We start from the raw sequence: 23,585 nt of genomic DNA, 5'->3' as shown, positions 1-23,585 counted from the left end.
GCAGATCGGACGGGATACCCAATGCTCTTGTTCTTGTGGCCGAATGTGGAGGATGAGGTGTTTGTATTCTTTATCTGCCTTCAATCATTCGGGAGTAGTGCTGCCGGGTGAGAGCAAACACCTCCTTCTCCGCAGGTTTGGTATGAGCGATGCATCTTGCTCATATCGCACGATCTGTTTGTCTTGATTTCAAATTTGATTTCTTTTCGTCTCCCTTTCACATTTTTATGACAAGCTGGGCGGTGTGCGCCTTCCTCACAGAACTCACGGCTTCGCGACTCCCCTTTCCAACACCCGACACTCCCCGACCATTTCCTTCCACAAGTCAGAGCCCCCCCCCCTCACATTATTAGCCTCTGACAACAATAACACCCATCTTCAAGCATTTGCTCATGGCAACACCTCAACTGAGCGCCCGCTCAAGTGGACGTGTCGAAATCTCGCCCATGGATCTCACCAAAACTTGGCGGGAATCGACTTGTCTTTTCATGGTGCCAAAGGACCATTTGACGGATACAGATGCGTGAGTATGGCACGACTTCTCTCGACGTGCTGTACACTAATGCATCGTCAGTTTCAAAGCCGTTGACCAGCTACGGGAAATGACCAAGAACCCGGAGCAGCGAGTGCCCAAAATTCGACCGCATACCCACTCCAGACGTCCGACAGCACCTCACGACATCTTTCCATTTGTGAAGCTACCTGCTGAGATCAGGGTCAAGATCTACCACTACACTTTGCCCAGGCGTCTCATCCAAAGGCTCCGCTGCTTCACGACCCCAGCTCTCTCGCGCGTTTGCCAACAGCTTCGACGTGAGACCTTGCCGGTGTTCTTCTACGTGAACACATTCGTGGCCGAGGTCAAATCTTCGTTTATTGGTTGTTCAGGCTCGTCATACCGGAACCGCAAGCCTTGCTACGTCGAAAACGATGAGCGGCGATTCCACTCACTCGGTCTACTCAGCATTGCTGGAGACGTCAATCCCCTTTCATGGGAGCGGTATGCTAGGACAGCGATCTTCAGAAACATCGATTTCGTGCTCATGAACCCGAGTGATTCCTGCACTGGAGAGCCGAAGCACGAAAAGGCAGTGCTTAGCCTTCGATCTGGACTCACCATCTCCTTACACGTTCGCCTGGGCAAAGCTCGCAGCGCATTGGAATGCTACTACCTACACGAACTTCTCAAGCGCGGTCGAAAGGTCATATTCGACAACACATTCAAGGCAGGCATCCTAGGATTGTCATTCAAACATCTTCGGGATGTGGCGGCTGCCTTTAGGTTGGAACAGGGGCCGAGACTGGCGGTCCTGCCCACCACTGCTCATCCAAAAAAGGCCGCCCGTAATACCGCAGCAGAACATACGCAACACATACCGGACATTGCTGGAATCAAGACGCAATCAATAGCTGCAAGTCCGTCGACAGAGCCGTACCCAAGAACGTCAAAACCTGCGAACACTCCCGCCATGACCGCCCATGACCAGAGCACTATGGACAAGTTCAGGACCAGTGGAGAGGGAGGCGTTTTGAAATCGATCGCAAAGAGTTCTTCAACACTCGATGCCACTGTCGAGAGCGAGTTCGATTTCCCTGATGCGGAGAGCTACTTCGCCCCTGCCCCTTAATTTGGTATGCGGGTTGCCACATGATGGAGCAAAAGACATGACGCTGGGTTGTGCTCATGATCATGTCGATGGGAGCAACTCTCCTTGGAAGGTGAAGGCTGGTAACCAAGAATAGCTGTGAATGAATAAGAGATATATAGTTCCATGATCAAGTGAAGGGGCGTGAAGTGTCTCACTTTGAGTGACGGGTGGAAAGTGACTGCCGCCTCTCGTTACAAGATGTCTCAAGCCTTCCCGACGCAGGACACCGACTTGCTATTTCTCAAAAATCTCAACAACTTCTCTTTTCCTTCTCTCAACTTCACTCAAACTCTCAAACAGTACTTCAATCTCAGGGGTCAACAGGCGCGGCTGCACGTGAACTCGCGGCCTCATTTCTTGGCATTTCGCCGACCTCCTCGAAGCTCCTTCGAATTAACCACACCTTGCTGGAAACACCACCGCCACAACAAAGTCCATCGCGACCAGCAGTCACTCCATCACGGTCTGGCTTGCTGCTCACAGTGACTTTTATAGCGGCTCCATCTATCTCACGAGCGACGACATTGCCTCGTCGCAGCTCATCACTACTCGGCATGGCCCTCACACGCAGTGCCAACAAGAGACCAGCGCCGTCTGCCGAGTCTGGCGCACCAGACTCATCTTCATCAGGCAAGAGACGCAAGGTCAGCCAGGGAAAGAAGAAGACGACCTCATCACCATCGTCCTCGACAGCTGTCGCGACTTCACCATCATCACTGAAGAAGCGCACAGTTGTCAGAGCCCGGACCTCGACTTCTGCACGTCTGCACCTGTCACAATCATCTCATGACATGCGCACACGTTCAAAAGCCCGCATATTCCCATTCTTCAGGCTTCCAGCGGAGATTCGCAACCTCATCTATTCCGAGGCCTACGGCTCAGACGACCCCGTCGATCTCGCCGACTTACGGCTACCTGCCGAGCTCAAGGTCCCCGAGATCTTCGGCGAGGCTCTCCCGTTCTTCTTCGAGAGCACACCCGTCGTCATCCCCGTCATGTCGAACGTCTGTGTTCGACACCAGCATCTCCATCGTGCTGAACATGAGCGGTATGAGCGGACGGGTCAGGTGGAGCTCCCGAGGATTCTGCAGGAGGGCTGTGTTCCCAGCAAGGACGTACGCTTCAAGTGCTTGCACTTTCGTGCGAAGTGCTGCTGCTGCGATCGAGGTAAGGTTCTGTTGGATGTGGACGTGCAAGTCGTCAACAGGGGAACATCGCTCGGCGCCCTCACGGAGACGGAGGTCCTCAACCGACTGCAAGTCTATGCGAGTGCGGTGGCCGAGTTGGATAAGATGGTTGATGTGGTGAAGGGGGTTGTGGATGAGATCAGCGGCCGTGAGAACTTCAACGGTTTCACTGTCGACGATGTCAAGCGCTTGGCGATGTGCTTCCGCAACGACGAGGATGATGGCAAGTCGCCAGATCACAGCGACGACATGTTTTGAAAGGCGCAGATTGCGAACTTTTTGGGGCAGAGTAGCATGGTCCATGCGCATGGAAGCACTTACGGGCAGAGCGGTACGTAGCATGGCAGCAAGGAGCTGCAGTAATGGAAACGACTAATATCACAATCAACTTTCATTCCTTCACACTATAATACACGTCACCCTTCATCAAGATCCGCGCCGTCCTATGCAACAACGCACTTTTGATAGCTCCGTCCTCCCCAAACACACCGCCAACCTCCAACTTCCCACTCGGATGCGCTACCGTCACACTCTTCCCGCCTTTCTCTACACCCCTCGCCACTTGCGCCGGTAACGTCCCCTCAGTCCTACTTGCCGTCCCCAAATTCAACGCCAGCGTCAGCGGAACAGCTTTATGCGGCTGCTGCATACTCAGCGCCCTCACAATGACATTCACACCCTCATCATCCTTCTCCGTCGGCCGACTAATCATCGCAATCTTCGGAATCGTCTGCGTCTTAGGATCCAACCCCATCAACTCCGCCCCCTTCTGCCGAATCTCCTCCAACCTCGCCATAAGCCCCGCCTTCTCCTCCAAAGCAGCAGGATTGACATCTCCCGCGACCCCGACATCCTCGGCGCGCACGAAAACCCCCGGATTCGCCACATCCGAGAGCGTCACCTCGATCGAACTCCCATCATTCAACTTCACGACATCCACCGCCCTCCCCGTCGGCAACGCCCCCTTCCCCGTCTTCGCCCCAGCAGGATCCAAAAACTCCAACGTAATCCTCGACCCCGTCCCAGGAACCCCATCGATCCCATACTCCCCCTCCGCCTCAAACACCCCCTTCTCCCCATCGACCTCAAACGTCGCCAGAATCACCTTGTTAGTATTCGTATTAAAAACCCTCACACTCACCTCCCTCCTCCCCTCCCCCCCAAATTCCAACAACCCCTCATTAAAAGCCCACGGCCCAATCGCACTCGACATATTCCCACAATTCCCCGCGAGGTCCAAACTCCCATCCCGAATCCCCACCTGCACGAACGTATAATCTAAATCCGCGTCCGCGCGCGCGGATTTCTCCACCACGCAGACTTTGCTCGTCGAGGAGATTCCCGAGCCCATGCCGTTGAGTTGCCGGCTGTAGGGGTCTGGCGAGCCCATGGCGGAGGAGAGGATCATTTGCCAGTCGGAGGGGTTTGGGGGGAGGTCGTGCCGGTGGATGAGGAGGCCGTTGGAGGTGCCGCCGCGCATGAAGGTTGCGGGGAGGGGGTGGGTGGGCATTTTTCTTGTTGGTGGGCTTGTTCTATTTGTGAGGGATCTGGTTCTTGTTTGTTGGGTTTGCTGCTTGTGGAGTTTTGAGGCGGTGTTTAGTCCGCTTAGTTTCAATGTTAGAGGGCGGATTAGGTGTTTGTGCATGGGGATTTGGGTGTTTTGGATGTTGTGGAGGGTTTGTATCTAGATGGGATTTTCTTTCTACATGTTGTGATTCTTGGGCGCCGATGCCGGTGCAGGAGCGAGGAGATGTGAGGTTGAGATGTGTGGTCTTGCAGGATTCGGATACATCCGGTTCTTCGAAGGTATGGAGTGGCTCGGGGATTGGCCGAGGAGGAGATCCGTGATATTGAAGAAGATATATCAGGGTGGGACGGAGACGTAAAGTGTGCCAGTGATGCCAAAGATACGATCTGAAGTGTGAAAGACTGAACGAAAGGGTGAAATTGAAGCCAGAAGAGAGTAGACCATACGGTCTCGAACAGCATGAAATCTTAACGGCTATCGTGAATGCATATGGTCATGTGCAAGAGATCATATCATGGTCAAATCAGACGTCCAGAGGTGCTTTCCCCAAGCCAACCATCTTCTCCTCTTCGCACACGCTCGCACAACAAACTCACGGGCAGATTCTCCCTCTCCAAACCACCCAACCAAGCAACCCCCCTCAAATCGGCACCCTCCACTGCTCAGGATTATAATGCTTCGGCCACACCCCATTCTTCCCCGGCGCCAAAATCCCCTTCGGATCCAGCGCCTCCTTAATCTTCTCATTCAACTTCATCTGCGCGTGATCATTGAACGAATACGTCTTAGCAATCTGATCCATCACCGCCAGATGCGTGCGGTACTCGCCCCTGAAATCACCGTCAGTCGGGCATTCACTGTCAAAAACAACGTGTATCTGGACTCACCACCCGCGCTCCGCGGCATCTTGAATGAGAGTTGTGATGAGCCAATGTGCTCTGCGACGATGTTCGGGGTCTTTGCGATTGAAGACGATGCAGACGATGTGGTGCATTTCGCGCATGCCGACGACGAAGGTCCCTATGAAGTCGAAGTTGGCTTCTTCGCAGCGTTTGCGAGTTACTTCGTATTGGGCTTTGGCGTCGTCGCCAGAGACTTTGGCGATGGGGCTGAAGAAGAGGTCTGGTAAATTGCACAGCATCAGTATCAGTAGCAGTCTATCGATCAACCGGAGAGTGGCAGTGCGGTGTCTGAGGGAGGTTCTAGCGTGCGCTGTGACTTACGTGCTCCGTTCGGCAACCAATCCACCCATTTCAGCTCATCAGTCGTGGGGATCCCCTGAAGCGTCTTGTCTCGAATCTGGAGGACTTCATTGTCGGGCATGTCTTCGGGATGATAGAACTTGGCGCCAGGGATCTGGAGGAAGGAGTTCTTGATAACGCTCAACATGACCTCGCGAACGGGTTCCGGTCCATAGACGGCGCCGTAGAAGTTCCATCTGCCTAGGTTGAGTTTCTTGGCGATGGCGTCGATTTCTTCGTCGGTTAGGGGTTTGTCTGAGTTGGTGTATTTTGAGCGGTTGCCCTGCAATGGATGTCAGTCCCTGAACGTTCTCTCTGACATTGTTGCGTTGGTTTACCATGACAGCCGCATCGAGCAACACATGTCTGATAGTCGGAACGTTCTGTAGCACCATCCCTACTCGCAGTGGCCGAATAATCTCGACAGCTTGATGGAGGTCTTCATCCCTCGGAAACGTCACCATGTACTTCCAGATGTCAGCAGCAGTCAAAGCAGCGTGAGCAGTGTTGCCTACTGATTGGTACCCGCCCGGATTCACCATGAGCCAGATGCCCATCTTGACAACGATTCCCAGCGACGACTGAGTGAAGATGCCGTCGTTGTAAGGCCCGAAACCGTAGTTGAAAAGGCCAAAAGTCTCGTTCCATGCTTGATCTTGCGGTGCTGCGTTCTTGTCGGCCTTGGGGTTGGGAAGGCCGCCCATGCCGCTTCGCCAGAGTGTGCCGTCTGGTAGGATCACTTCCATGCCACAGCTAGAGAATTGGTCAGTGAGGCTCTTGTTAAAGGGGCTTTGTCACATACTGCATCATCCAGTGATCTGGATCGGTTGGCTATGTCAGCAGATATCTCGAGAATGTAGTGCTTAGTCGATATGTGATTTCGTACCTCCGTAGGGAGTGTAGCCTGTTGTATCGTCAGCGACAGCTCATGATCAAAAATGGAAGCTTTTCTTACCAACGCCACGTTCAATCGTATTGCCAACAACAGAGCCTCCGCCGAGATCAGGCGTATCGATCCACATCTTGTCTCTCAAGTTATGCTCAACCAAATAATTATGAAGATCCATGAACGTAACACCAGGTTCAACAACAGCGAAAGCCCCATCCTCGTTCACCTCAAGGATCTTACGCATGTTCCTGCCCATGTCCAGTCCGATAGATCCAGGGACTCGAGGAGCTGAACCCCCATAGCCGACATTTCGACCAATGCTGAACGGCCAGATTGGGATCTCGAACTCGTTGCAGAGTCGTACTATGGCCTGGACTTCGCCCACATTGCGTGGAGCCACGACGGCGGAACTGACGAAGAAGGTCTTCTCAGCCACAAAGAACATCTGTGCAGCATTTTAGCGAGTATTCTCTTAGGCAAGGTTGTCAATTACATCGTGAGCTTTGCTTGGGTCCAGGTAATGGTCTTTCTGTAGTTCATCATCGCTTGAGATGACCGTGGCGTTCTCCGGGCCGACGATCACTTCAATGCGTCTTATGTAGTCCTGAAACTTTTCAAGGCTGCAATTCGGCGGCAGGGTGAGAGGGCGTGCGTCTGATCCACCACCGACAGGTGCACGGAAAGCTGCTGGGCTTGGGCCAACGCCATCTTCGCCTTGTAGTTCGTCGTGCTGCTTCATGATCGTTGGGTTAGGTATTGAAAAGGAGTTGCCAGTGTTAGTGAACAAATCGCTGGAGGGAGCAGGGATCGTTGGGATATTTTATAGAAAGCGAAGTCTCGCACTTGCCGGGTCACAACAGCTCGTGATCAGTTCACAGGCGCTAAGTGAATCAACAGTACTGCCGTGATCAACGAGTGGGGTGCATGTAGTGACCTCGAGCGGCAGCACGTTGATGGAGGATTATTCCCCGCTTGGTTTATGAGAGCTCAGGTCAGCTTATCCAACGGCAATGATTGCACCAAGGTACAGCGTGGGAGATGCTCGTCTTTGAGATTGCCGAGACAGGTTCGTCCTGATGAGCAGCTAGGATACTGTTGTACAGTCATCCCTAGCGAAGTCGAGATCCTTCATAGTCATGGTCATAGCACCAAGACAGTTGTACGATGGTGGCAGCCGTCGGCTATGCTTGCACAACCGCAAAAAAGATGTTCTGCAATCGCAACAGGAGGATGTCAAGGACGTAAGGATGTAGTCGCACTCACATTTAGACTTTCGCCTTCCACGGTCAACCCCACTTCTTCAGCTCTTGTGTACAATGCACCCTACTCCATAGCGTCGACAATTGGTGACCTGAGCGGCATTTCACGTTCGTACCTGAGCGTAGCCAGGTGCACGACAATTCTCGTCGCTCACGCCAGCTCTGCTTCTGAGGTCATGGAGTTGCATATCAACCGGCTGACGGAAAAAAAAAACCGTTTCAACACACTCCAACACCTGGGGACCAAGTATAATTGGGCCAATGGAGTCAACACTAGACCTTTCCAGACTGCTTGGACATTACCGGAGATACTGTGAAACCCACTCCTTACGCGGGCAAGAACACCGCAACTTGTCTACCAGGATTGCAGACGGGAGTTGAAAGGTCTCTCACAGAAAGCTGCTAGCCGCGGGCCCGTGTCATTGTAATCGGTTGAGGTCCCGCAAGTATGCAGCTTTACGAACCGTAGTGATGACGGACGAGCATAGGACATTGGTATCGACTCGTGCCACCGGGGAGAGATCAGGCATGTGCTTTTGCGAAGGCTGTCCGTCCCAGTATCCGTGTTCGACGTGATATTTGTACACATTCGGTGGGACCAGACCCTGACTGTATAGATCAGATGAGCGACATTCCAAATGGTTCTCATGTTTGTATTGGTCCAAATAAGCAGTCTGCGATTCGATGGCCAACTTTACGCGGCTGCTGTTCCACGTCCTGTCCTCCGACTCCTGCTATTGACTAGTTTGAGAAGCAAAGTCATAGTCCTCGTCGATTTCGAGTATGTAAAAGGGATCTTTCTCCGCAAATGCGTCCATGCCAGTTTAATCATGGCTTTTGAGTAAACCCGCACACGCGTGGCCATGGCACCAGCTCCTGCTGGACTTTCATTTCTGTGCCGTTCACTCCAGGCTGGAGGTTCTGAGCAGAAGACCAGTCCGAAGCGGTCGTCTTTATGTCCGTGATTTCGGCTGGCTCTCGAACGTGCGTAGGCGGAGTATCCCACACTTGTCCATGCTGGACTGCTTGACGTCAAGGATTCGACCCGTAGAAGCAGCTTTCATGAGCACCTCATAGCGGCACGACTGGCAGCTCCAGTTCCTGTTTGCAGCATATTGTGGTTCTTTGAAGGGCGAAAAGAGACAACGCGTCGAGAAGTTCGACATTCGAGCTGTTGACGTTGAAGCACGAGCCATATTAGTACGCTAGCGGGCCGTCGCAAACTCTATTGTGCCAAGACCACACACCCGCAAAATCAGAGCGCCTTCCAGCCAGAACAACTCCTTCCCTCGCTCAAGGTCGACGACCCATTCCAAGCCGCCAACACCGACAACATGGGTGTAAGTATCCTCTTCATTGCGTATTACACTGCTCTAGGACTCCATCACATCGATGCGCCTACTCCTCGCGTCCCCCGAGACCGTCCACGAGCCCAATTTCAACCACCACCTTTCGACCTCCCACCCCGTCCCTATACCGCTTCAAAAACACACACACAATGGCTTAATAGAAGGGGACTGACATGCAAACAGATTGACTTGGACAACCACCACGTGACCTCTGGTCACCGCAAGGTACATACCTTCTCACAGAGCAGACCTCCAAAGTGACATCTGCGAGTCTAACACACGTTAGGCGCCACACAGCACCAACCCATACCGCAAGCTGTTGCACAAGCTGTACAGCTTCCTCGACCGCCGCACGGACAGCAAGTTCAATGCTACCGTCTTGAGGAGGTGCGTAAAGAGATGTGTGGGTTATGAACATATTCGGTCAGATTCTGATTCCGGATAGACTGCGCATGTCGCGCATCAATACCCCGCCGATCTCCCTCTCCAAGATTGTCGCCGTATCTGCCAACAAGCACAGCGAGAAGGCACACGAGGGCAAGATCCGCGCTGTCGTCGGTACCGTCACCGATGACAACCGTCTCCTCGAGGTCCCCAAGCTGAGCATCGCCGCTCTCCGCTTCACCGCGACCGCCCGTGCTCGCATTGAGAAGGCCGGTGGTGAGTGCATCACCTTCGACCAGCTCGCTCTCCGCGCCCCAACTGGCTCCAACGTCATCCTCCTCCGTGGTCCCAAGAACGCCCGTGAGGCCGTCAAGCACTTCGGTTTCGGCCCACACAGCCACAAGGCAAGTCGCAGAACATCCAAATGGTACTGGGCATCTTCTAACACCCATCTAGAAGCCATACGTCGAGAGCAAGGGCCGCAAGTTCGAGCGCGCTCGTGGCCGCAGACGGTCGCGTGGTTTCAAGGTCTAAGCCTGTGCGTCAGGCCCATGTTTCGGGACTCTATCATGGCGTGGTCAAGGCGCATATATGGCTGGTGTGCTTCATGAAAAGAGCATGGAATGGGTAGAAGCGCTCATTAAGTGAGGCGCTCTCTTACGAAAAGGCAAGGCATATGGCGTTGCTTCTCCGGCTATGCAGTGCAAGAAATGACAAGACGTCCGACCACCAGTCATCAAAGATGCTCACCTCTTCACCAAGCAATTGATTCGCTGTAGAGTTCGTGGTTGTCAGGGATGTACCCCAGTAGACCCATGTCCAGCCGGAGGTTCGGATGATAAAGTAAAGTCAAGAGAGCTCGTGACGATCGTGACCTTGCAGTAGCATCAACCGGCACCAGAAAGAGCCGTGACACCGTAATTGATGATGTGATTCTTATATAGCCCACTACTCATTTGCCCAACTGCTATGACTCGAGAATAATGTTTGCGTCTCGATTAGGAAATTCAGAACCACGCGCCTTCCACAAAAATTTCTGGCGACCCTTGAAGCAGCTGCCAGCGACTTCCCTCACTTCTCGCTTCACTTTTCTCCACGACGACATGAGATAATACGACAATCGTCCCCGCGATACAGTGACCGATCATGGCATCCGAGAAGACGGTGGGAGTTTTGGGCGGGGGACAGTTGGGGAGAATGCTGGTGGAGGCGGCGAATTTGCTGGAGATTCGAGTGAATTTCCTTGACGCACCCGGCTCGAGCGCGAAGCAGGTCTCGGCGCACGAAGGTCACGTCGATGGCTCGTTTAAGAGACGTGAGGCTATTCAAGAGCTGGCCAACCGATCCGACGTCGTTACAGGTGAGTTTTGCGATCCGGCGAGAGGCCGTGGCATTGGAGCGCGAGGATTATCAACCTCACCCTCACATGAAGAGCTTTCCTCGGCAATAAGCATCCCCAACATCACGGATATTGATTCAGATGCATGGACGGCCGTCATTTTACGGGGATAGTACTGACTATTAACAGTTGAGATCGAGCATGTTGACACATACATGTTGGAGGAGATCGCCAACGAAGGCCACGATGTACAGCCATCGTGGAAGACAATTCGCACTATTCAGGACAAATACGACCAAAAGTGGCACCTGAAGAAGTTTGGAGTGGCTACAACTGAGAGCTTGGCGCTGGAAGAGAATACGGTCAAGCAGTTGGAGAAGATCAGTGGCGAACTGGGCCTCCCTCTCATGCTTAAATCGAAGAAGGACGCCTACGACGGACGGGGAAACTATGCCATCAAGACCAAGACCGACTTCAAGCCTGCTTTGGATGTGTTGGGTGCCAAAGGAGAGCTGTATGCCGAGAAATGGGCGAACTTCAGGATGGAGCTGGCCGTGATGGTGGTCAAGACGAAGGACGGGGTGTTCTCTTTCCCGACTGTCGAGACTCTCCACGAAGACAGCATCTGCAAGCTCACCTACGCCCCAGCGAGAGGCGTCAGCAAGGAGATCAACAAGAAAGCACAGGAGCTGGCAAAGCAGGCAGTCTCCTGCTTCTGGGGTAAAGGTGTGTTTGGGGTGGAGATGTTCCTGCTCATGAACGACGAACTCCTCATCAATGAGATTGCACCACGACCACACAACTCCGGCCACTACACCATCGAAGGCTGTCCGATCTCGCAATACGAAGCCCATCTCCGCGCTATCCTCGATCTGCCTCTCGCCCAAGAAGACCTCGAACTCCGCGAACCCAGCATCATGCTGAATATCCTTGGTGGCGAAGCACCAGACTCACACCTTCTCGTTGCCCGAAAAGCCCTCGAGCAACGACGAACCAAGATCCACCTCTACGGCAAGGGAGAGGCTCGCAAAGGTCGCAAGATGGGTCACATCACGGTCTGCGCGCCCACCATGTCCCAAGCCGAACGCCTCATCCAACCCATGATCGACTTCGTGGACCGCGACAAGCCCAAACCATCCTTCACCCTCTCCCGCACCACCTCGACCACCACCTCCAACACAACCAACACCCCAGCCGAACCCACCGCCCAGACCCCCGAACCTCTCGTCGCCGTCATCATGGGCTCCGACTCGGACCTCCCCGTCCTCCAACCCGGCCTCGAAATGCTCAAAAAGTTCTCCATCCCCTTCACCGTCCGCATCACCTCCGCCCACCGCACTCCCAACTGGATGGCCGAATTCGCATCCACCGCCCCAACGACCTACCCCTCCCTCCGCGCCATCATCGCCGCAGCCGGCGGCGCAGCCCACCTCCCCGGCATGGCAGCCGCCTACACCCCTCTCCCGGTCATCGGCGTCCCCGTCAAACCCTCCATCGGCGACGGTATGGACTCCCTCCTCAGCATCTGCAACATGCCGCGCGGCGTGCCCGTCGCAACAGTCTCGATCAACAACTCCGTCAACGCGGCCCTCCTCGCGACGAGGATCATCGGCTCGAGCGATGTCGAAATCCGAGGCAAATACGAGCAGTACATGCAAGACTCGATGAACGAAGTGCGAGGCAAGGATGAGACGTTGGCGCGGATGGGATATGAGCAGTATGCGGTGGAGTTTCTGAGTAAGAAGTAGCGTTTCCTTTCCTTTTGCCCTCTACTTTGGCACTCTGCTGGTGTTTTTTGGCATGCGTTGGAATGGGGACCCTCAATCATCATAGAAAAAGAAAAGAGCTTCCCTGAAAATCACACACACTTCCCACGTCCCGTCTTCCACAAGCGAAAGAAAATTAACACCTACTAAAACCTCCCTCTCTCCTCAATATAGGTCGCGGCCTCTCCCCAACACCCACGCCCACAGCATCCCTCTCACACGCCTCCTTCGCGGGGGGAAACGGCAGTCCCGAGATTCGAAGGTATGATTCTACGTCGCCGCCTTCGCCGGTGGAGGGGAGGAGGAGGTTTTCGTTGTTGAGGACGTTGAGTAGGGGTTCGGCTTCGGGGTCGAGTCGATGAGGATGAGGGGGATGATGGGGTGAGGAGGTGAGGATGAGAGGTGAGGAGGGAGAGGGAGGATGAGGAGGGAGAGGGAGGATGAGGAGGGAGAGGGAGGATGAGGAGGGAGAGGGAGGATGAGGTGGATGATCGGGCAGGTGAGATTTCGAGTGATTTGTGTATGTTGGATTTGGATCTGGATCTGATGGGGATGGAACGGCATGGGTTGGATTGTATTGGTCTTGTTAGGTCTAATATTGGCGAGTAAAGATCGATGTGAAAGATCAATAGTCTCTGGAAGCTCGATGAGGTTGCTTCGGTGGCTTGGTATGATATTGGCATAAGTAGAAAAGAGCAAAGTATGGTATTGTTGGTATCATCCGCTACTGACTTGACCGAGACATCTCCATCCCCATCTCACACCAATCTAAAAATCCCAAAGGAATAAAGCTCATCTGACGCTCTTGCTTGCCTGTCGTAGTCATAGCTCGTCTTATCTGTATCATTTCATTCCATCTCCCGCAAAAGACGCAAAAGTTGTGTTTCGCGTCCCAACCATCACCATCCCTAATATGTACAATCGAAAGATATCGTTCCTCGAAATCCGCATGAATGTGTCTACACCTCGCCCCAACCGCCCAGAGCACTGCTCATGGCGTGCCCGCTGCCTACGCTGCTGGTCTGGCCGAGATCCCAGTAGTGGCGCGAGCTGCCGCTGCGGGTGTGGCGACTTCGTTTGGTGCTTTGGCTGGCGCAGCTGCTGCTACCGGTGCGTTTCAGCATGAGGGTTTGCATTTGGTGGCGTCGCAGCAGGCTGTCTCGTCTTCTGGTTTGCGCTGCGGTTGCTCGGGCGCGTTCGGCAGCGCGGGAGACGAGGGGGTGTTGCTGTTTGATGATCTCGGCTCTGCGCAGGCCTTCTGGGGATGTGCTCAGTGCTGATGGGCCGGCGGTTGAAGTCACCCAAGATGCAGGCAGGGGTCCACTGGATTCCTCGGCGGCGGTGGGTGCGTCTTCGGTCGCTGCGCTGGAGAATCGTGTCTTTAGATAGTTGAAGATCATCTTCACGTCGACATCTTTCTCCCAATATTCTCGCTCTTGCTGCAAGGCCACCAAGTTCTCGTCAGCTGCCTCATCAGGTTCCTCTTCAATACCCCAGAGTGAACTGTCGGTGGTCTCGGTCTGGGGAAGCGGTGATTGTGGGATTGTGGGTGGGAATTGAGCTGCATCCTGCTCATTTCGCGCTTTGTCCAGACGGCGGCGCTGTCGGAGAGATGGCTGTCGTGGGATGTTTCGTGGCAAGCCAGCATAGTCGATATGCTCTTGCTGAGCGTTCTTATACGTGTTGAAAGCAGTGCCGTCATACTCGGCCAGCTGATGCACGAGAATGCCCAGCTCGCGTGCAATTCGATCAAGTAACTTGATCTCCCAGGTAGGCTCTGGGTCATGGAAGGCAACTCGCGACTCCTGTCTTGCAGCAGCTGCAATGGGCGATGGTTGTGTTGGTGTTGGTGATGCATCATCAACCAGTTGCTCGCCGAAGATAACCGATAGCGTGTTCTCATCCAATCCAATAAGGTCTTGGATGACTTTCCGGGTGATTCTCCTCCAGAACGATTCGCTTTGTTGAGGCTCCTTGATCGTCTGTGGCTCCTCTGGAATGACGGAATCCTGCCGGGTCAAGACCTTCGAAGCCAATGCATCATGTACCGATTGTCGCCTGTCGTAACCACTCGTTGCGGTGCTCATCCGACTCAATCGTCGTCGTCGCCTCCTCGTTTCGCGTTCAATCTCCTCCAACACCGCTCTACTCTGATCCAATCGCCACCTCTCAATGCGCGCTGTCCGCTCATCTTCAGGGTCCAAGTTTTCCTCTTCTTCCAACAAATCCAGCCGTCTCTGAACGCTGCTTCGCCTTCTAGCATGTTTATTCTTTCGATGAGGGTTATGTCGCTCAAATTGCCACAGCTGCTCTTGCAACGCCGCCGATGACGATGGGAACGTTCCAAATCCGTCATGTGTCGGTAGAACAGTCCCGCCGCTTTGATCTAAGTGGTTCGACGAGGCTGAGAAGGGGTGGTGAAAGGCGTGAAGTCCATCGTCCAAGCTGTCCAGTTCGGCACCGTCGTCGTCCTCAGTGCCCTGACATGTGATATCCTCGTCGTCGTCTTGACTGTTGCCAATCGGTTGCGACCTGACATGTGTCTCAAGAGAGCCAAAGTCGGAGAGATGGGTGGCGGTGCGCGGGGTCTGCGACGTCTGTGATATCGACTGGCCGTCGTTCTGGGGTGAGAAGAGGATCCATTCCTGTGATTCCTCAACCGGTCGCGTTCGCGCTGGTGATACTGGAACAGGTTGCTCGGACTGTTTGGGCAGGGAGATGTGACGCGAGGGCTGTGGTCGTTGTTGCGGCTGCTGGAACGCCATCTGGGGTTATCGATACGCGACGGTAGGGACTGAGCGGTGTTGTGGGAGTAGGTTGGCAGCACAGGGCCGCAGCGACGGTGGTGTGAGGTGCAGTGTGTGTGGTTAGTGGCCGCTCATCCGGGAGAAGCAGTAGGAGGTAGTAGCTGTGGGAGCGAGGAGGTGGTGGTGTTGGAGCTTCCTCCGCGATGGAGTGGTGAGCTCACGACTGATCGGCGCCAGGGATGGGAGGCGATAAGAGCTGAAAGCCAACTCAATCCGCCCACGCTCTCGCTGACGGTGGTGATGGTGTTGTTGATCGGGGACAGCTGTTGTTGGAGGGGAAATGGTTGATGATGGCGACGGTGACGCCTGTTTCTCGCCGTGTTGTACCACGTGCCGGGGCGAGCAGGAGGAAGGGCGGCGGCGGCGGTATCGTGATATCGCGCGATGCCTCCAGTAGGCCCGAAGCTACACCACCACCGGGCAGCGCCAGCAGCAGTGGCCGCCAGTCCAAGGTACCTCGACGTGGTAGCAGCAGATGCAAGCGGAAACTGCAGGCCTCCAGCTCCCACCAATCAAAGCCGGATCCAAAGGTCGAAGAAAGGCAGATATCACAGAATCATCATATGGTACGAGGGGCAGGGCATGACGAGTTCTAGTAGCATTCCAGTCGCAAACCGACTGCTGCTGCTGCTGCGGCTCGGAAGGCGAATGCTCGCTCGAGACATTCCTCAGACGGCGCTTGTGACACAGGTCGCCCGTCATGTCCCATGCATCACCTGGCTCATCTTCGCCCTGCCAAAGTCACCAAGTACCCTTCATCACACTCCTCCTCCTGTCTTTCCAGAACATCTTGATAAGCCGCCTCAATCAAGGCCACGTTCCCTCACCCTCGCTCCCCTGCCTGCCTCCCTTCCACGCGTCAGGCCCGCCTATCACATCTCCCGGCCTCGATGACGCATATAGAACTGCTCCCTCCAAAGCTTCTTCTTCCTCCTCGAACCCCAACAGGCGCGGCTGATATCAGGCCCTTCTACGGAATACCCTCACTGTTCTTCTTCACACACCGTCGTCCAGCAGCTACCTACCCGCAATGATGCCATATGCCTCGTCGATTACATGTGCTTTGCTTTGCTTGACTTCCCCGAACAGACAGACGGACTGCAAAAGGTACTTCCAGCCAGGTACCGACCTAACACCAAACCAACAATCCATCACTCATCAGCCCGAGCAAGGGCGAAGGATTACCTTACACACACACAACCTGCTCGTCCTGACGAACACGAAAAGATGACAGCGCATGTTCGCTTCGTTGCTTGCTTGCGCCTCCTGGATTTAGCATCGCATTCCTGTCTCTTCTCCTGTATGTAGGCTTGCCTGAGATGTGGTGTGGCGGAAACAACAAGCCACCCGGGAAGCGTGGAACGATCCCAACTGGATGCCGTCCGTCTCATGCATGCAGGTGACATCCCACGAAACAAACAGATCTCTGCCATCCAAACCCCCCTGTTTCAACACAATCCTCCGACTTTCTGGTCTGTCTGTCTGCCTGCTTGCTTCTTGCGATTCCGGAACTTTTCCTAGGGACGGTCCACACCTCATCACCAACACAGCTGTGCAATGCAGGCGTTGTGGCTCGTATCAACCATCGGACATTCATCCGGCGCCTCTGCTGCCGCCCTGTGTGTGCTAACCTCGACTTCACCTGCTCTGCTCTTATCATCACGCCTTATCGGGTGCTGATTGCAGGACGGACACTCTGCTATCAATACTTACCTACAACCACGGCCTGCCATGCTTCTCAACGTAGCCGTACTCAACCGCTTCTACTCCCTAGTACCTCCCAGATGTCTTTCATCTCTCCTTGCAGAGGCCTGCACAAAAATCAGTCATGAAATCACACTCGCCACAACAATGACTTCACTCCCCTCAAAAAGTACCTCCGTACATGTCCTTCCTAAACCCATCCTTCGCCGCCGGCTATAAGCTCGCCATCGCCCAAGCCCAAGCTAGGATGTGCCTTGTCAAACATATGAGCCAGGAACACGTCAGAAATCCCGGACAAGAAAACACGAGAGCCTAGATAGACAAGCAATACGCCGGACTCTTACACCATCGACGAACGACCATCTTGGTGCTTTGTCGTGACCGTGACGGCGCGGCGAATGCGATTCAGGCTGAACAACGGCTAATTGATCGATCGAACGAGGTAAGATGTAGGAGGGAAGAGGTGGTTGTCGGAAAGTTCAGGAACAACATCTCGTCGGGAGTGGATCTTCATGTGATGAGTGTGCTTTTCGCTGGCGAGTTGCTACTTTAGGGAGTTCTTGAGGCTAGTGCGTGAAGAATGCAAGTCAGTCTCGCCATTGTTGTTGCCGTATCCTTGCTTGACATTTGGGAGGTTTGAATCGGCATGTGAAAGATTTTGTTGGATGGGTGAGTTCTTCATCCGCTTTGCTTCCGCTTCGTTTCGTCTGTATTGGATTGAGGAGATGGAGAGTGGAGAGAGGTGAGATGAAAACGGCGTAGGTAGTAATGATGTCTCGTTGACGATACATACTCCTCCTACACCCCAACAAACCCTCCTCATCACCTCCCATCATCTCATCAAACAACAACCTCCCTCCGTCCCCACTGATGCCCCCCACCACCCAAATCCCCCCTCCTCTCCCTCTCCTCCCACAGCCTCCCCGTCAAAAACCTATACAACCACGCACTCGCCCCACCATACCGAATATTATGATCACTATCCGTGAAAGCCACCATCTCCATCTTGCTCGGACTCACCCCCTCATTGACCAGCAAATCCACCAGCGCCGCCGTGTTCTGGTAGTGCACGTTATCATCGCCCGTGCCGTGCATGATGGCGAAACCGCCGGGGGCCGCCGCGAAGCCGGATGCGTCGCGCACAGAGGTTTCGTTGTAGCCCGCGTCGTTGGTAGCGGGCGTTTTCATGTAGCGCTCGGTGTACATGCTGTCGTAGAAGCGCCAGTCTGTCACCGGGGCGGTGATGAGGCCGAAGGTGAAGGGCGGGTCAGTACTGTTAACCTGCGTCTCGAGGACTTTGGCGGTCAAGTACCCGCCGAACGACCAGCCCCACATGCCGATATGCTCCGGGTCGAGGAAGGCGTTCTGCGCGAGGAGGTACTGAGCCGCCCAGATCTGGTCGGCGGGTTCGAGACGACCCAGATGCTCTGTGACGGTGCTGCGGAAGGCGCGGCCTTTCCAGCCGGTGCCGCGGTTGTCGATCGTGTAGGTGATGTAGGCAAGTTGGGGGTCCGAGGAGATGTAGGCGTTCCAGTCGAGGGATTGGAAGGTCTTGGAGACTTCTTGGGCGCCCGGGCCGCCATAGGGGGTGAAGAGGACGGGGTATTTCTGGGTGGGGTCGAAGAAGGGGGGTAGGCGTTGCATGATGTTTAGGGTGAAGCCTTCCGGGTGGGGGAGTTCGAAGTAGGTGATGTTGGGGAGGGCGAGGGCGGAGATGTTGGCTATGAGGCCCGCGTTGGAGGTGAGGGTTGAGAGGGGGGTGGTTGTGCTGTTGAGGCTGTAGACTTCCTGGTAGGGGACGTCGGGGCCTTGGTACGAGAGGATGTAGTAGGTGGCTTTAGGGGAGAAGGACGCCGACCAGTACGCTGGGACGGTGTCGTCTACCAAGGCAGTTTTCTTTTTCGTGGCGTAGTTGATGCTGTAGACGTGGCGTTCCGTGCTGTGGTGTTCGGTGGAGGTGTAGTAGATCAGGCTGCGGGCTGTGTCGACTTTGAGTATCGTGGCGACTTCCCATTCGCCCTTTGTGAGTTGGATTGGAGAGCCACCTTGGACGGGGTAGAGGTAGAGATGGTACCAGCCGTCTGCGTCGGTGATGTCAACGTACCAGGTCGAGTTGGGTCCGTAGCTTGTGGTGTTGACTGAGCCGATGTATTGAATTGCAAGACCATTGTCGAGCCAGCCATCTGTCCCATCTCGCTCACGAACCACTTTCGAGGTCCCAGAGACCGGATCGACCAGCACATGCTTATCGAGATCTTGAACTCGGTTGAAAGCACGATACAACACCACCGAATGCTCATCCGTCACCCAAGCAACCTCACCCACGATTGTATCATTAGCTTCAAACGCAGTAATAGGAACATTCCGAATATCATTCGTCGCCAGATCCAGAATATTGAACTGCACCGTCGGATTCGTCGTCCCAACTTTCGGATATCGCAGCTCTAGTTCTCTCGGATATGGAGGCGCGACTGCCTGGTTGTTCATGTAGTACGGAATGGTGAAGGTTCCCACGCCAGTCTCGTTGAAGCTGAGGAAAGCAATATACTTGCTATCCGGTGAGAACCAGAATGTAGAGCGGGAGCCGAAGATCTCTTCTTCGTAGACCCAGTCGGGGACTGCATTGAACAGATCAGGTCCGCCATCCGAGGTGATTTGAGTGACTTCGCTGTTGTTGTGGATGTAGAGGTTGTTCCCTCGCACAAAAGCAATGGCACCGCCACTGGGGGCGAATTCAGCATATTGGATGTTGCCAACTTGATCGGGGACCAGTGGAGTAGTCTCGCCGCTTTCCACGTCTTGGATGAGATAGTCGGCGAAGTAGGAGTGCCGATATTGCTTGGTGTAATTCACAGCCCAGAGGACTCGATCCTGTTCGGGTGAAATCCAGTACTCGTGATAGTCGGCCGGGACGCTGTCCGCTGGGATGAAAGTTGTGTTGTCGCCAGTCACGATGCTTTGTAGTCTGAGCGCTCCATCGTCCGAAGTGGTAACATATTGCCCGTCTTGATCTCCAGAAATCCAGTCAACGGCTAGCGACGTTGCGCGGTTCAACGCGGTGGGAGTGGTTTCGTTGTACGTGAGTAATCGCTCTCCTCCTCCCAATGGCTGGCGAGCTTCTCTCTTGGGCGTGATGGCTGTGGTTAGCTGGACGACCAGGCCGAAGGAGAGTACTCTTGTCCACGCCATTGTGCTTGTCTCTCGTGGCAGAAAGGACGAGTATGAATGTATACACCGACTACGTGCCTGCCTCTCTCACCCAACGGCTACACAGCAGCAAGAGTAGTCCCACAGTATCCTGGCTTTCTCTTGTCGTACGACCCCATGTCAACCTTCCGCTGCCCTTTATCTACCCCCTCCACCTCTTGCCAATGCTCTCCTCCATCGCGACATAAACCCCTCCGACCAACCACCTCGCAGTCTCTCACGTATCTCTTGTCGCGTGGGCATCAGAGGGCTTGGCAGTCGCATCGAAAGTGCTACCTTCCTGATCGGTGACTTGTCGCGAGGCGATCAACACGGCTCTGGGGCAGTTTGCTGCGGGCCTGGTGCTGCTTCCAGGTTAGAACGACTTGGCTGCTGTATGCCGAGTTCGGGTAGCGGCGGTTTCGATTCAGTCACGTGACTGGGTATCTCGACAGGGATATCTTCGAAACCGATTGTTGATGCTCGTTTCACATCGCCGTCGACATCGGCCTGCCCCCAATTTTCTTCCTCTCGCACCGCCGAACATCGCAGTCGCACTTCCCACCGGCCTGCTTGCTGCCCGACCGCGTCGTCTCCGCGTGGCATCCCAGTTGCTTCACTTCGCTTTGGACGTCTTGGACAAGGCATGCCAGGATCGCGAGGCGCATCGTCAAGTCCCATTCGTGCATTTCCACCACCATCACCGGTCTGGACGCGCATCTCAGGACACTCTGCGGCCCTGAGTCTCTCCACCGCTCCAGTGCAAAAAATATGCGTTGGCACGACAATCAGAGCGATTAATATCCTGACGGTAGGCGTGATCTGCTCCCAATCCCACGGTTTGCTCTTCTTTCCTTGCTTCTGATTTCTCCCGCTGAACATGCTGAGAGGAGCATAAGAATCGGCGAGACTTGGCCCAGAGGTGCATAGCCGCACGCGAGACTGACTCTGACAACACTGCCGGCAACTCATACCGACTACCTCACCACTCTTCATCACCAACACTTTCAATCAGGCAGTCATCATGAGCAAGGCATCTCTCCTCACTCTGCCTGGCGAGCTGCGCAACATCATCATCCGCGACGTTGTCACCTCGTCATCCACCATCAATGTCGAGCCACTATGCGAAAACTGGACCCAAATCAAACTCCATCAACCTGCCATCGCCTTCGTCTGCAAGACCCTTCGCAATGAAGCACTATCCATCTTCTATGCCGAGAACCGCTTCTTCCTCGGCAAGATCGGCTACCACGACCACAATGACATCCGCCTGTACGACTTCAACCTCCGAATGAACCGATGGAAGGACATGCTGGGGCTTTACGCCAAGTACCTCAGCCGATTGAGTATGATCATCGACGGTCTGTGCTATGCATGGGACGATGGGGTCATGCCGGGAGATGCCATGTACGAGATGGAGGCAGAGTCAGAAGGGAAACTGCACTTCAAGATGAACGGCAGACTGCGGTGTACCTGCCGATTGAAGGAAGGTGTCGTCGAGAACGCATGTCGCGATGGAAGAGTGCTTCTCGATGTAATGCAGGAGTACTCTGCCAGTTACTGCGAAGCCGTTCGCGAAGGGTGTTGCAACAAATGCGGCCTGTCTCGATTGGAGAAATTTGGCAGGACCGAAGTCACACATCAACGGAACTGGGAGGATATCGTGACGTGCTGATGAGACGCACGGCGTCGGCTCTTGCACAAGAAACATCATACGACTACGACAGCACATCTCGGACACAGCCGGTAGCGGCACGTCGCACCCTTTTCTCGCCTCAGCACTGTTGTACTTTTTTCGTTTTCGTTGAGAGGTGACTAATCCATCGTACATTCCTTCACTTCTTATTCTTGTTCTCAGAAAAAGCAATTCGCGTCCCTTGCTTTCATCTCACTTCTCGGATACCGGACATTGGTGCTCCTTTCGGTCGGCAGCCACGGAAAGCTTATTGCAGTTGATTTGAACATATCAGAAACGCCTCACCGCCAATGGACGATCCAACTACTATTTCGAAGAAGAAAATGAACATTTTCAGCCTTCCTGGCGAGCTGCGAAATCGAATATACCAACACCTCGTCCTCCGCGATGCGCCCATCAACGTCGTCGAACTCAAGTGGACCAAGGATCGAACCGGATATCTTCCAGCCTTGATCCCACAGCCTGCTCTTGCACAGACCTGCAAGACACTACGACAAGAAGTGTTGTCTCTCTACTGCGCCGAGAACAGGTTCCAAGTTGGTGTTACATCTGGAGGCCATCAGCTCTGCATGACTGAAGTATCCGAGTCCCTGGAACGATGGGCGTCTTGGTTGGGTCAGGCTGCGAAGCATCTACGACAAGTCACCATATCGGCCAACTGCGAGATCATGGGTCCGAAAAATGCTGCGTACTGGCTGAGAGACTTCTGGGAGATCATCGAGTTCTCGATTCGAATGGATGGTACAGATGGCCTTCAATACCATTTGCGAGGCGATCCATCATTCAACGACCTCTGTACATGCGAACTGGATCGATGGGTCGCGGACACATCCCCAACGTTGATGGAGGTCGTGCTACAGGCGAGCATACTCTGGTTCAACACGACGGACCTGAAGGAATGCGAAGTCTGCAACCGACCTTGCCTGCGCGAACCCGCCAAGGTAAACGACCACATCTACATCTCCTGATCCAACAACGTACGCTGAAAGCAATCGTCCCCGCAGACGTTCTGTGCCTCATCATCAGAACACCTCGCCACCATCCCACGAGGGTCTCCCTCAGAAGAATACCTACCGGCCGACTCTCGGAAAAACTCCTCTCTGCAATCTCAACTCTTCCACCACTCGGCTTTTCTTCTCATCGTCAGAGTTTTCTTCATGGGAGTGCGAATGTCGTCGCCGCTGACGTTGGGCACGGCGGGCGATGTCTCAACATTTCATGTTCGCCGGTTTTTTGCCGGGGTTGGGCCGAGGGGGTGGTGACCTGATTGGTTGGTGGGCGATGTGAGGCGGTATGTCGTGGGCGGAGTGTTCTGCTTGATGTTGGATGGTCGTGGTGCTGTTGTGGTTGCGGTGTCGGCCTTGAGGAGAGTCGAGAGATGGCTCAAGCTGGACTGGATTGCAACGACTGAGGACTGCGCGACGGATCCGTGTGAGCGCCAGAGTGAAGGAACAACATGTCGACACATGACGACGCCATGCACAAGCTGTGCTATTCCAACCAAAGGGTCTAATCATACTCTCCCGGAAACTGTAGAGTCATCGGCCTGGTCCTCGCCATAGACAACAACATCCTATCTGGCCAGCTTCACTTGCAATTGC

General features: G+C 54.3%; 10 protein-coding genes across 10 annotated transcripts; 6 read left to right on the top strand and 4 right to left on the bottom strand.

The window, feature by feature from the left end:
* Positions 1 to 392: 392 nt before the first annotated feature.
* On the top strand, positions 393 to 1,628 carry M409DRAFT_15991 (uncharacterized protein; the record flags this gene model as incomplete). The annotated part of the gene is made up of 2 exons (XM_033803441.1): positions 393 to 523; positions 575 to 1,628. The coding sequence occupies 2 exons, from the start codon at positions 393 to 395 to the stop codon at positions 1,626 to 1,628; spliced, it is 1,185 nt and encodes a 394-aa protein (XP_033674606.1).
* A 575-nt stretch (positions 1,629 to 2,203) lies between these two features.
* On the top strand, positions 2,204 to 3,094 carry M409DRAFT_15990 (uncharacterized protein; the record flags this gene model as incomplete). Its single annotated transcript, XM_033803440.1, has 1 exon — positions 2,204 to 3,094. One exon carries the CDS (start codon positions 2,204 to 2,206, stop codon positions 3,092 to 3,094), a length of 891 nt encoding a protein of 296 aa, XP_033674605.1.
* Positions 3,095 to 3,227: 133 nt separating this feature from the next.
* M409DRAFT_15989 (uncharacterized protein) lies at positions 3,228 to 4,346 on the bottom strand (the record flags this gene model as incomplete). Its single annotated transcript, XM_033803439.1, has 1 exon — positions 3,228 to 4,346. One exon carries the CDS (start codon positions 4,344 to 4,346, stop codon positions 3,228 to 3,230), a length of 1,119 nt encoding a protein of 372 aa, XP_033674604.1.
* A 658-nt stretch (positions 4,347 to 5,004) lies between these two features.
* On the bottom strand, positions 5,005 to 7,233 carry M409DRAFT_15988 (vanillyl alcohol oxidase; the record flags this gene model as incomplete). The annotated part of the gene is made up of 8 exons (XM_033803438.1): positions 5,005 to 5,194; positions 5,252 to 5,486; positions 5,588 to 5,888; positions 5,944 to 6,072; positions 6,121 to 6,344; positions 6,492 to 6,509; positions 6,561 to 6,939; positions 6,988 to 7,233. 8 exons carry the CDS (start codon positions 7,231 to 7,233, stop codon positions 5,005 to 5,007), a joined length of 1,722 nt encoding a protein of 573 aa, XP_033674603.1.
* Positions 7,234 to 9,087: 1,854 nt separating this feature from the next.
* On the top strand, positions 9,088 to 10,020 carry M409DRAFT_15987 (uncharacterized protein; the record flags this gene model as incomplete). The annotated part of the gene is made up of 5 exons (XM_033803437.1): positions 9,088 to 9,093; positions 9,286 to 9,327; positions 9,389 to 9,489; positions 9,548 to 9,854; positions 9,943 to 10,020. 5 exons carry the CDS (start codon positions 9,088 to 9,090, stop codon positions 10,018 to 10,020), a joined length of 534 nt encoding a protein of 177 aa, XP_033674602.1.
* Positions 10,021 to 10,632: 612 nt separating this feature from the next.
* On the top strand, positions 10,633 to 12,573 carry M409DRAFT_15986 (uncharacterized protein; the record flags this gene model as incomplete). The annotated part of the gene is made up of 2 exons (XM_033803436.1): positions 10,633 to 10,846; positions 11,015 to 12,573. The coding sequence occupies 2 exons, from the start codon at positions 10,633 to 10,635 to the stop codon at positions 12,571 to 12,573; spliced, it is 1,773 nt and encodes a 590-aa protein (XP_033674601.1).
* Positions 12,574 to 13,550: 977 nt separating this feature from the next.
* Positions 13,551 to 15,356, bottom strand: M409DRAFT_15985 (uncharacterized protein; the record flags this gene model as incomplete). Its single annotated transcript, XM_033803435.1, has 1 exon — positions 13,551 to 15,356. One exon carries the CDS (start codon positions 15,354 to 15,356, stop codon positions 13,551 to 13,553), a length of 1,806 nt encoding a protein of 601 aa, XP_033674600.1.
* A 2,586-nt stretch (positions 15,357 to 17,942) lies between these two features.
* On the bottom strand, positions 17,943 to 20,291 carry M409DRAFT_61996 (uncharacterized protein; the record flags this gene model as incomplete). The annotated part of the gene is made up of 1 exon (XM_033814974.1): positions 17,943 to 20,291. One exon carries the CDS (start codon positions 20,289 to 20,291, stop codon positions 17,943 to 17,945), a length of 2,349 nt encoding a protein of 782 aa, XP_033674599.1.
* Positions 20,292 to 21,312: 1,021 nt separating this feature from the next.
* M409DRAFT_48646 (uncharacterized protein) lies at positions 21,313 to 21,963 on the top strand (the record flags this gene model as incomplete). Its single annotated transcript, XM_033811005.1, has 1 exon — positions 21,313 to 21,963. One exon carries the CDS (start codon positions 21,313 to 21,315, stop codon positions 21,961 to 21,963), a length of 651 nt encoding a protein of 216 aa, XP_033674598.1.
* Positions 21,964 to 22,274: 311 nt separating this feature from the next.
* On the top strand, positions 22,275 to 22,952 carry M409DRAFT_15982 (uncharacterized protein; the record flags this gene model as incomplete). The annotated part of the gene is made up of 1 exon (XM_033803434.1): positions 22,275 to 22,952. The coding sequence occupies one exon, from the start codon at positions 22,275 to 22,277 to the stop codon at positions 22,950 to 22,952; it is 678 nt and encodes a 225-aa protein (XP_033674597.1).
* Positions 22,953 to 23,585: the final 633 nt, after the last annotated feature.

The sequence above is a fragment of the Zasmidium cellare genome (assembly GCF_010093935.1).
Source record: "Zasmidium cellare ATCC 36951 unplaced genomic scaffold M409scaffold_1, whole genome shotgun sequence".
In the NCBI taxonomy this organism is placed as follows: Eukaryota; Fungi; Ascomycota; class Dothideomycetes; order Mycosphaerellales; family Mycosphaerellaceae; genus Zasmidium; species Zasmidium cellare.
Note: the sequence above shows the minus strand (reverse complement) of the source record. Positions and strands in the feature narration are given on the sequence as shown.